This window comes from Engystomops pustulosus, chromosome 5 (genome assembly GCF_040894005.1).
Source record: "Engystomops pustulosus chromosome 5, aEngPut4.maternal, whole genome shotgun sequence".
In the NCBI taxonomy this organism is placed as follows: domain Eukaryota; kingdom Metazoa; phylum Chordata; class Amphibia; order Anura; family Leptodactylidae; genus Engystomops; species Engystomops pustulosus.
In genome coordinates this window covers 9499036-9511476 of record NC_092415.1, presented here as the reverse complement: position 1 = coordinate 9511476, position 12441 = coordinate 9499036, and the positions used below count along the sequence as shown (strand labels likewise).

At 42.5% G+C, this 12441-nt stretch overlaps 1 protein-coding gene across 2 annotated transcripts in view; it reads right to left on the bottom strand.

Moving 5' to 3' along the window:
- The window catches only part of FAM135B (family with sequence similarity 135 member B), a 120666-nt gene that overhangs the window by 52029 nt on the left and 56196 nt on the right, over positions 1-12441 (bottom strand). For both annotated transcript variants that reach the window (XM_072151141.1, XM_072151142.1), the window contains exons 2-3: positions 1737-1832; positions 21-100 (exon numbers count right to left, since the gene is read on the bottom strand). In XM_072151141.1, the coding sequence (XP_072007242.1) occupies positions 21-100; positions 1737-1813 (157 nt within the window). In that variant the 5' untranslated portion in view covers positions 1814-1832. The remainder of the gene's footprint in view (positions 1-20; positions 101-1736; positions 1833-12441) is intronic.

The following is a 12441-nucleotide window of genomic DNA, read 5'->3' as shown; positions in this document are numbered from 1 at the left end:
CAAAACCCACAATACTCTACCTGTCTGTCCTACTAGAGTGGCCGTCAGCTTGTGAGGGGTCCTGGAGGAGATTTTCAGCGTAGCTCTTACATGGTAATACCTGGGAGAAAAATTTTAGGCGTTAAAACACAAGATATAATGATATCTAACACCTGAGCTGACACCAGATATGGCAAGAACCGAATGAAAGCTCTAAGGTGACTAGGATCACTTGCAACTTTTCATTACATACATTTTTAAAAAAGAATAATATTTTATCAAATATACAAATCGTTCCAATTGATAGGTGGAACCAAAATGCATAAACTAGGTAATAGTCCCTACAAGCCTGGGTTGTCTTCTCCTGGACAACTTGGACAAATTCCTGTGCTAGAGCCTCTACCCTGGTACATGCTCTAGTACATGCTCTAGTACAGGAGCCTATGCTCTAGTACATTCGTGGGTCCATCAGGGTTATTGTTTTCTATGTATATGCTGATTGAACATTTTAGTAGAGACCCCAGTTAGAAGCCCATTGGGGCACCTTTAGCTTGTGTATCATTATATGTCAGGTATTAGGACTAAGGGTGCAGTAATCCCTCCCATTACTCCATCTTCTTGTCCTAAACTGCTGACACCTAACAGTAATGTTCATTGGTTCCTGCTGCTGGCACCATATCATGACCAATCACCAACAGAAATCTGGATTTGTGTCACCACATAGGATTTTTCCACTGCTCAGTGTTACAATGATGTCCCCTGGAAATGGGCTCATTCTGGTCACCTACTGCTGTATCCATCCATGGTATGGAACAAATTGTAAATTTAGATGGGTTACCAGCCCACCACTGTTGTATCCTGCTGCGGCGACCTTGACTTGTTCATCAGAATGGTTCCTCTAGTACATGGTTAGTCAAGAGTTCCAGAAGAGACACTTTTATTTCAGAAAAAATGAAAGGGAACCCCCGGAGCAATGGGAAGATGGTCATGGAGAAGACCAGATTGCCACAATCAGATTTGTAGTATCAAAATATCAACACAAAAAGTTACAAAAAAATAGAAGGTTCCTTAGATGCACAGCTATGTGCCAGATTGTCTGTGGTACTGATCATATTTCTGAAGGTGCTGGATCCAATCATTATGGACCTATAGAAAAAGAATCTATGGAGAACCTCGGTGCTGATCACTTTGAGCCACAAGAGATATTATAGATCGGATTGTGGAAAATGATTTTTGAGATGATTTTGGTCTCTGATACATGATCTCTTCCCATTGGAAAATGTTGGTCTTGATCCAATATGGCATATTTAAAGATGGCAGCCATGTTGCAGACAAAACCGAAAAAAAAAAGACCCCCTCACCTATTACTTGCAGGGGGATTCTGATTGGACATTTTCGAATTTTAGGAAGTCACATCGGCTCCTTTGGGGATATTAGTCTTGGAAAGTCTAACACCAATGACCAACTCTTGTTCTGAGTTCTTAAGATCATTGGAGGTTTCCATTCTAATATGGATTCACAATGATCATGTGATTGCGAGTCTATTGACCACATGGGGAATCTCCAATTAAAATGGCCCTTCAGTCCTATTACAGAGTCACCCTGTACTGATTTTTTTAGCATACCTCTGAAAGTTCTCTTCTCCAATGGATATCTGAAATGAACTAGTATAGGACTGAGACATCCCAGAACCGGGAGCATGATACGGTCAAAAAGTAGGACCACGACAAGTCATTGTGGATACATTGTGTACTTACCCTCTCTGGAATAAGTCAACATTGTGGAATTTATGAAGCTCCACTGAAAACTCTATGGTCCCCTGTACCTCCGACATTGTATTTTCAGGTCATCACCTATTAAAGGAAACACAAAAATAGAGAAAACATTTTTCCAACATGAAATATTTCATTTATATGCAATCTATCATAAGGCACCAACTAGTTACCTTCTCCTGAAGGTTCATAGATGAGGTAACAGGACTTGGACTTGGGGATTACTAAAAAACAGCCTAAAATCTAACACGGATCTTCATTGCTCTTATCTGATTTTAAGGGTACCTAAAATTCTAACCATTGAACCTCGCAAGAATGGCCACAAAGGACTCATAGCAACTCAACTGGATAAGACTTCTGACGAAGCTGTGACACAACCTGTAACAATATTCTTCCATCAAATATGTTGGGGTCTTAATGTAGGTCTCTGAGAACATTTAGGAGAAGGTTGAGGTCCTTCAGATATACAGTAGACGGGGAAACATGCTCAATGGTCCTCCTCGCGTAATTACATATTGGAGAGTGATCATACACTCAAACATGGCCGCCTCTCCACCTGGAGGACACCACCAATATGACTCTTCATAAGGCACCACCTAGCTACCTTCTCCTGAAGGTTCATAGATAAAGGTAGCTGGTTGGTGCCTTATGAAGAGTCATATTGGTGGTGTCCTCCAGGTGGAGAGGCGGCCATGTTTGAGTGTTTGATCACTCTCCAATATGTAATGATGTGATTAAGATAATTGAGTGATATATGAAATATGTTGGGGTCTTAATGTAAGTCTCTTAGAACATTTAGGAGAAGGTTGAGGTCCTTCAGATACACAGTAGACAGGGAAACATGCTCAATTGTCCTCATCGCGTAATTACATATTGGAGATTGATCATACACTCAAACATGGCCGCCTCTCCACCTGGAGGACACCACCAGTATGACTCTTCATGGGTCCTTTGATTTCTTGTAGGTTAGGAAGCTTTCTTTACCAATAATATGCCCACTCAATCACCTCGATGGAAGAGCTCGACAGCCATGGCCAAAATCAATGTTGTCTCATTAGAGGAAACTCTCCTTATGTGTCTCCCAGTTAATGAGGTTGTCAATTGTTAAAGCTCATTGAAATATCAAGATGTGTCTTCAGTGGATTCCCCATGGATTGGTGGAGGGGTCAATAGAGTTCTCCGGAGTAAGAAACTTATTAGAGTAGATAAAATATTCAGTAAGAGAAGTCCAGAGTCCATGGTACATCGGCTGCTTAAGGGGCTTCATACCAGACTAGACCTCCTCGTGGTGCTGGGTTCTTCCATAAGAGCCAAGTCCATGATGATCAGGTCAATGCCCAATCCTGAAGATATTCCTTTCTGTTTGTGAATTTTTGGAACATCTTGAATAAACATTTCAAAGCAAATCTGGTCCATAGCTGAGGCTCAACATTGACTGACACACTGGGGCCACCGTCATAGCAGGACAATTCAAGGGAATCTGTCAGCAGTTTGGATTTGGATAACATCTTACTCAAAATTTTGTCAGTACCAGCAAGACTATGAAAGATGGATGCATATTCCAGGATTGTAGCTTCTCCAAGTGCTATGGGGGTGTCCTCACACTGCTGCGTCCTTAGCTCACTGCATTGAACTGCTACCCTCTGCACTATGTGCCTGCTGTATAAGTCCACCACAAGCTGCTACAGATTTTACTCAAAGCAGAGGAATAGGGCTCCAAGTGTAAGGACAGGCCAACTGTGCAGAGAAGCTGCAATCCTGGAATATAAATCCATATATCACAGTCCTGCTTCTACTTAACACATACACAAAGGTCTGATTAAACATCTCTCCAGGGACAACACCTAACACTGGCTACAGAGAGCACAGAGAACAGCAGTGTGAGACAACACTCCAGCGCGCTTGGAAAAGTCCTTGAGTATAATCCTTGAGTATAAATCCATATATCACAGCCCTACTGCTACTAAGAACAGACACAATTTTATGATTGCACATCTCTCCAGGGACAATACCCAGCACTGACTGCAGAAAGCACAGAGCACAACAGTGTGAGGACACAAACCCCAGTGCAATTGGAGAAAATACAATCCTGGGATACAAATCCATTTATCACAGTCCTGCTGCTACTAACAACAGATACAAATGTATGATTGCACATCTCTCCAGGGACAATACCCAACACTGGCTGCAGAGAGCACAGAGCACAGCAGTGTAAGGGGAACATCCCCAGTGCACTTGAAGAAGATACAATCCTGGAAAATAAATCCATGTATCACAGTCCTGCTGCTACTAACACATCTCTCCAGGGACAATACCCAGCACTGAATGCAGAAAGCACAGAGCACAACAGTGTGAGGACACAAACACCAGTGCAATTGGAGAAAATACAATCCTGGGATACAAATCCATTTATCACAGTCCTGCTGCTACTAACAACAGATACAAATGTATGATTGCACATCTCTCCAGGGACAATACCCAACACTGGCTGCAGAGAGCACAGAGCACAGCAGTGTAAGGGGAACATCCCCAGTGCACTTGAAGAAGATACAATCCTGGAAAATAAATCCACGTATCACAGTCCTGCTGCTACTAACAACAAACACAAAGCTCTGGTTACACATCTCTCCAGGGACAATGCATAACACTGGCTGCAGTCTGTATGGTCACACCTGATAAGAAATTATTATAAACCCAGAAACTTTTATCATTTTTTTAATCTGCCCATCACAAAAATATTGTAAAAATAGAGTAAAATAATAATAATTATTAAAAATAATAATAATAATAATAATGATAATCTCTCCCCATTGAATTTGACGCCTAATTTTCACACTTTTAAAAATTGAGCGTTTGCTTTGGGAAGAAATCTAAAACTCATTACTAATAAATTATCTAATTTGTGAAATTCTCTCCATGTGACAAGTGAACGGAATCTGTAATTTTGCAAATTTTCTCACTTGTAAATGAACAAAAGCAAATAACACACTGGGCTCCGGAGCCTCGGAAGTGACAATAGGAGGCAGATTATTCATTACCCGACTGTCAAACAAATCCCCAGCAATGGATGTCACTGCTGCAGCAATTAGGCCCATAACAGGAGGGAATGGGAGACCAGGAATCTACGGATCATGCCGAGTATCTGCTCCAATCACAAAATGCGGAGAAATTGTCCCCTAAGGTTCAAGTGAGCGAAGAGAGGACTCTACCAATATCTCCAAAAACCACAAACCATTGATGGGTTTTCCAGTTTATTAATCTGTTCAGCTCCTCCTGCTCTATGACATGCTGCCTGCAGATAGGACACTATGTACAATCTGCTCAGCTCCTCCTGCTATATAACATGCTGCCTGCAGATCGGGCACTATGTACAATCTGCTCAGCTCCTCATGCTCTATAACATCCTGCCTGCAGATAGGACACTATGTACAATCTGTTCAGCTCCTCCTGCTCTATAACATGCTGCCTGCAGATAGGACACTATGTACAATCTGTTCAGCTCCCCCTGCTCTATAACATGCTGCCTGCAGATAGGACACTATGTACAATCTGCTCTGCTCCTCCTGCTCTATAACATGCTGTCTGCAGATAGAACACTATGTACAATCTGCTCAGCTCCTCCTGCTCTATAACATGCTGCCTGCAGATAGGACACTATGTACAATCTGCTCAGCTCCTCCTGCTCTATAACATGCTGCCTGCAGATAGGTCACTGTGTACAATCTGCTTAGCTCCTCCTGCTCTATAACATGCTGCCTGCAGATAGGACACTATGTGCAATCTGCTCAGCTCCTCCTGATCTATAACATGCTGCCTGCAGACAGGACACTATGTACAATCTGCTCAACTCCACCTGCTCTATAACATGCTGCCTGCAGATAGGACACCATCAGGGGCGGACTGGCCATAAGACCCACCGGGAGAAATCCCGGTGGGCCGACTGGTTTAGGGCCGGTCCGGGGCCGGTCCTGTACTGGTGGGGCCGGTGTAAAAATAAAAACACATTAAACTCACCTCTCCGACGCCCCGACGCTGCTCCCTTGCTCGATCCCAGTCCGGCCGCGGTGACAACAATGTACGCACCGGCATCGCACAGACCATGACGTCGGCAAGCAACTGACGTCATGGTCTGTGCGACGCCGGCCCGTACGGAGCTGTCACCGCGGCCGGACTGGGATCGAGCAAGGGAGCAGCGTCGGGGCGTCGGAGAGGTGAGTTTAATGTGTTTTTATTTTTATGTACTGGCGTGGGGGTGACTTTATACCAGGGGCAGGAGCTGTATACCAGAGGCTGTTATTGTATACTGTGGCTGTGGACTGTATTACTGTGGCTGTGGGCTGTATTACTGTGGCTGTGGGCTGTATACCAGGGGCTATGGGCTGTATACCAGGGGCTATGGGCTGTATTACTGTGGCTATGGGCTGTATACCAGGGGCTATGGGCTGTATACCAGGGGCTATGGGCTGTATACCAGGGGCTATGGGCTGTATACCAGGGGCTATGGGCTGTATACCAGGGGCTATGGGCTGTATACCAGGGGCTATGGGCTGTATACCAGGGGCTATGGGCTGTATACCAGGGGCTATGGGCTGTATACCAGGGGCTATGGGCTGTATACCAGGGGCTATGGGCTGTATACCAGGGGCTGTATACCATGTATATTCTTGTACATAGGGGGCAGTATTATAGCAGTTATATTCTTGTACATAGGGGGCAGTATTATAGCAGTTATATTCTTGTACATAGGGGGCAGTATTATAGCAGTTATATTCTTGTACATAGGGGGCAGTATTATAGTAGTTATATTCTTGTACATAGGGGGCAGTATTATAGTAGTTATATTCTTGTACATAGGGGGCAGTATTATAGTAGTTATATTCTTGTACATAGGGGGCAGTATTATAGTAGTTATATTCTTGTACATAGGGGCAGTATTATAGTAGTTATATTCTTGTACATATGGGGACAGTATTATAGTAGTTATATTGCTGTACATAGGGGGCAGTATTATAGTAGTTATATTCCTGTACATAGGGGGCAGTATTATAGTAGTTATATTCCTGTACATAGGGGGCAGTATTATAGCAGTTATATTCCTGTACATAGGGGGAGTATTATAGTAGTTATATTCCTGTACATAGGGGACAGTATTATAGTAGTTATATTCCTGTACATAGGGGAAAGTATTATAGTAGTTATATTCCTGTACATAGGGGGAGTATTATAGCAGTTATATTCTTGTACATAGGGGGCAGTATTATAGCAGTTATATTCTTGTACATAGGGGGCAGTATTATAGCAGTTATATTCTTGTACATAGGGGGCAGTATTATAGCAGTTATATTCTTGTACATAGGGGGCAGTATTATAGTAGTTATATTCTTGTACATAGGGGGCAGTATTATAGTAGTTATATTCCTGTACATAGGGGGCAGTATTATAGCAGTTATATTCTTGTACATAGGGGGCAGTATTATAGTAGTTATATTCCTGTACATAGGGGGCAGTATTATAGCAGTTATATTCTTTTACATAGGGGGCAGTATTATAGCAGTTATATTCCTGTACATAGGGGGCAGTATTATAGTAGTTATATTCTTGTACATAGGGGGCAGTATTATAGTAGTTATATTCTTGTACATAGGGGGCAGTATTATAGTAGTTATATTGTTGTACATAGGGGGCAGTATTATAGTAGTTATATTCTTGTACATAGGGGGCAGTATTATAGTAGTTATATTCTTGTACATAGGGGGCAGTATTATAGCAGTTATATTCTTGTACATAGGGGGCAGTATTATAGTAGTTATATTCTTGTACATAGGGGGCAGTATTATAGTAGTTATATTCTTGTACATAGGGGGCAGTATTATAGTAGTTATATTCTTGTACATAGGGGCAGTATTATAGTAGTTATATTCTTGTACATATGGGGACAGTATTATAGTAGTTATATTGCTGTACATAGGGGGCAGTATTATAGTAGTTATATTCCTGTACATAGGGGGCAGTATTATAGTAGTTATATTCCTGTACATAGGGGGCAGTATTATAGCAGTTATATTCCTGTACATAGGGGGAGTATTATAGTAGTTATATTCCTGTACATAGGGGACAGTATTATAGTAGTTATATTCCTGTACATAGGGGACAGTATTATAGTAGTTATATTCCTGTACATAGGGGGAGTATTATAGCAGTTATATTCTTGTACATAGGGGGCAGTATTATAGTAGTTATATTCCTGTACATAGGGAGCAGTATTATAGTAGTTATATTCTTGTACATAGGGAGCAGTATTATAGTAGTTATATTCATGTACATAGCGGGCAGTATTACAGTAGTTATATTCTTGTACATAGGGGGCAGTATTATAGTAGTTATATTCCTGTACATAGGGGGCAGTATTATAGTAGTTATATTCTTGTACATAGGGGGCAGTATTATAGCAGTTATATTCTTGTACATAGGGGGCAGTATTATAGCAGTTATATTCTTGTACATAGGGGGCAGTATTATAGCAGTTATATTCTTGTACATAGGGGGCAGTATTATAGTAGTTATATTCCTGTACATAGGGGGCAGTATTATAGCAGTTATATTCTTGTACATAGGGGGCAGTATTATAGTAGTTATATTCCTGTACATAGGGGGCAGTATTATAGCAGTTATATTCTTTTACATAGGGGGCAGTATTATAGCAGTTATATTCCTGTACATAGGGGGCAGTATTATAGCAGTTATATTCTTGTACATAGGGGGCAGTATTATAGTAGTTATATTCTTGTACATAGGGGGCAGTATTATAGTAGTTATATTCTTGTACATAGGGGGCAGTATTATAGTAGTTATATTCTTGTACATAGGGGGCAGTATTATAGTAGTTATATTCTTGTACATAGGGGGCAGTATTATAGTAGTTATATTCTTGTACATAGGGGGCAGTATTATAGTAGTTATATTCTTGTACATATGGGGACAGTATTATAGTAGTTATATTGCTGTACATAGGGGGCAGTATTATAGTAGTTATATTCCTGTACATAGGGGGCAGTATTATAGTAGTTATATTTTTGTACATTGGGGGCAGTATTACAATATATTTTACTCAGGGGCAGTAGTATTATTATACCAGTTACATTCTTGTTTATTGGAGAAGGTATTGTAGTATGTTTTTAGTGTACATATATGGCAGTATTAAGTTGTGTGCTCTTAAAATAGAAGTGTTATTCCTTTACAAGGAGGCAGTATGAGTGTCTTTCTCTGTGGTGTACATGTTGATTTAGACCATCTACTAACAGTTTGCATGGAGTTTAGTAACTCCACCCACATAACAAGGCCACGCCTACTTGTTTTGACCCCCGCCCACAGAATGGGGCCACTTTTACAGTTTTTTCCAGGGCCACTTTAAATTCCCAGTCCGCCCCTGGACACCATGTACATTGTGCTCAGCTCCTCCTGCTCTATAACATGCTGCCTGCAGATAGGACACTATGTGCAATCTGCTCAGCTCCTCCTGCTCTATAACATGCTGCCTGCAGATAGGACACTATGTACAATCTGCTCAGCTCCTCCTGCTCTATAACATGCTGCCTGCAGATAGGTCACTGTGTACAATCTGCTTAGCTCCTCCTGCTCTATAACATGCTGCCTGCAGATAGGACACTATGTGCAATCTGCTCAGCTCCTCCTGATCTATAACATGCTGCCTGCAGACAGGACACTATGTACAATCTGCTCAACTCCACCTGCTCTATAACATGCTGCCTGCAGATAGGACACCATGTACATTGTGCTCAGCTCCTCCTGCTCTATAACATGCTGCCTGCAGATAGGACACTATGTGCAATCTGCTCAGCTCCTCCTGATCTATAACATGCTGCCTGCAGATAGGACACTATGTGCAATCTGCTCAGCTCCTCCTGATCTATAACATGCTGCCTGCAGATAGGACACTATGTGCAATCTGCTCAGCTCCTCCTGATCTATAACATGCTGCCTGCAGATAGGACACTATGTGCAATCTGCTCAGCTCCTCCTGCTCTATAACATGCTGCCTGCAGATAGGACACTATGTACAATCTGCTCAGCTCCACCTGCTCTATAACATGCTGTCTGCAGATAGGACTCTATGTATAATCTGTTCAGTTCCTCCTGCTCTATAACATGCTGCCTGCAGATAGGACACTATGTACAATCTTCTCAGTTCCTCCTGCTCTATAACATGCTGCCTGCAGATAGGACACTATGTACAATCTTCTCAGTTCCTCCTGCTCTATAACATGCTGCCTGCTTATTCCTCATGAGGTTTCCTGCAGCTTTACTCACTACATAAACACATTAATAAAATTACACGGAGACCCCCGTGTTGTATCACACGTCACCTGCAGCCCTGTATTCAGCCTCTGCAGTCATGACACAGAACATTACAGCAATGTCCCTGCAGAAGAAAACAAGTGACTCAGCGGCAGCCCCGACACCTTCCAGCACCGCTCCGTCCTGTACTCTAATGTTCCAGCCCATTGTCCAGAACCCGTGATTATGGTAAATGTCACATCTGCAGGTGATCACTTACACAACAAGCAATCAGAAGAGAAGGAAGTGACAATGTGCTGGTACCTTAGCTTCATGCCATGTACAGAGCCATATACACAAGGTAGGTCACAAGTAGGGATGAGGGAACCTCTTGAGATTTGGCTTTGCCCGAGTTCAGTCAAGCCTAAACTTATTGCTGAAGTTTGGGAACCGGAACCACAATTTTCAGCCTGGACCTGGACCTGTGTGTTTGGGTCCACTCATCACTAGTCAAAAGTCTCAGAATAATTTATTACAGTACAAACACATACGTGATAACCCGGAAAGTAATGGTGAGGGGTACAAGTGAATGGACCTGATGTTCAAATTCTGGTTTTGCACTCGGATTTGGCCGCCTGACCCAGACACAATGGGGCAGATTTACATACCCGGCCCATTCGCGATCCAGCGCCGCCATTCACTGTTAGTTCCTCCGACGTGCACCAGGTGGCGCTGCTGCGCTGAAGTGCGCCGAGGTTCTCCGGAGTGCACGATCCATTGCTGGGTGAAGGTAAGCGCGTCACAAATTTTTTTTGTTAAATGGGTTTTCGTTCGGCCACCCCACCCCCACCCCCATTTCCGTCGCATGCATGCCGGCGCCGATGCGCCACAATCTGATCACATGCGACAAAAACCCGGGGCAATTCAGGGAAAATCGGCGCAAATCGGAAATATTTGGGTAACACGTCAGGAAAACGCGAATCGGGCCCTTAGTAAATGACCCCCATATTGTCAAATTGACGGCCAAACAGCCAAACCTGCAAATGGACGTCCCTTGGAGTTCTCTTTCGCCAATCATAACCATGGCGAGTTGCTAGGGGCAGACAAACAGCCAATCCAGCAATTTGGGGGGGAGGGTACTGCATTTGTATAGGTTTTATAATGTTTTCATACATTTACAAAAATTAAAAACTCTGGCACAAAAAAAAAAATATTTTGCCATCTTCTGGCGCTAATAGCTTTTTCATACTTTGGTGTAAGGAGCTGAGGGTGCTGCCATTTTTTGAGACTTTTGTTGAAGTTTTCAATGCTACCAATTTTAGGGCTGTACGGGCTTTTGATCACTTTTAATAGAATTTTTTATTTTTTTCAAAATGGAAAAAAAAGTGGTATTTTTTTCTTTGGCCACTATTTTTAATGATAAAACGTCCTTTTTGGGACGTCACCTTTTGGGAAGTGGTGATACCGGACATGTTTATGATTTTTACTGTTTATTTATATGACTTCTAGGGAAAGGGGGGGAATTGAATTTTTTACTTTTTTAAAAAAAAATTCTTACTATTTTTCAGACCCCCTCTAGGGTACTTTAACCCTAGGTTGTCTTATTGATCCTACCATATACTGCCATACTACAGTATGCAAATCATAAATTGTAATGAATAGGTTAAAACCAAACAGCTTCGGGTGTTCGGAAGACCCAAGGCTGTCATGGCAACCTATTGCTGGCCCCCAATGACGTCATGGGGGGCGGCGATCTAATCCATGATGGCGCCATGGATCACACCCGCAAGTGTGGAACAAACCTTATCGGTGGGTGTTTGCTGCAATATGCAGCAAACACCCTCCTTGTATTACCTGTGAGCCTGTGAGCCCTCTCCATACCCACACAGCGTAGTACATCACATGGCGTTAAGGGGTTAAAATCCAGATGTGGGCATATAAAAATTGAGGCAATTTAGGAAAATCGTGTTAAAAAAAGTCGCGAATAAACTGTAGTTCAGATTATGCATAGGAACAACTTTAAAAGAGATCGCAGCAGAGTGCGCGGCTACTGAATAAAAACTAAACAGACCCAAAATAACCAAAACAAGACGCGTACAAATGTCCTGACTAAGGATAAATGCCCCCCAATGATATCCATAAGATCTGTCACCCACCCCTCAACATTATCGCTCTAACCATCAGACATGGACAAGATTTATACACAGTGATGTCTCTACGGCAAAAGAAACATTGCCTTGTAATACCATGCCGCACCACATGGGGTGCTGTTCCAGTTATTTCTGTCAATGAGTATAACAATCAGAGAGCGCAACGTCTCGTGTCATACTCATTCATCGTGACTGCACAAAGCCGGAGCACAGTGGCAGGTAGCACATTTCTTACTCACGTTTAG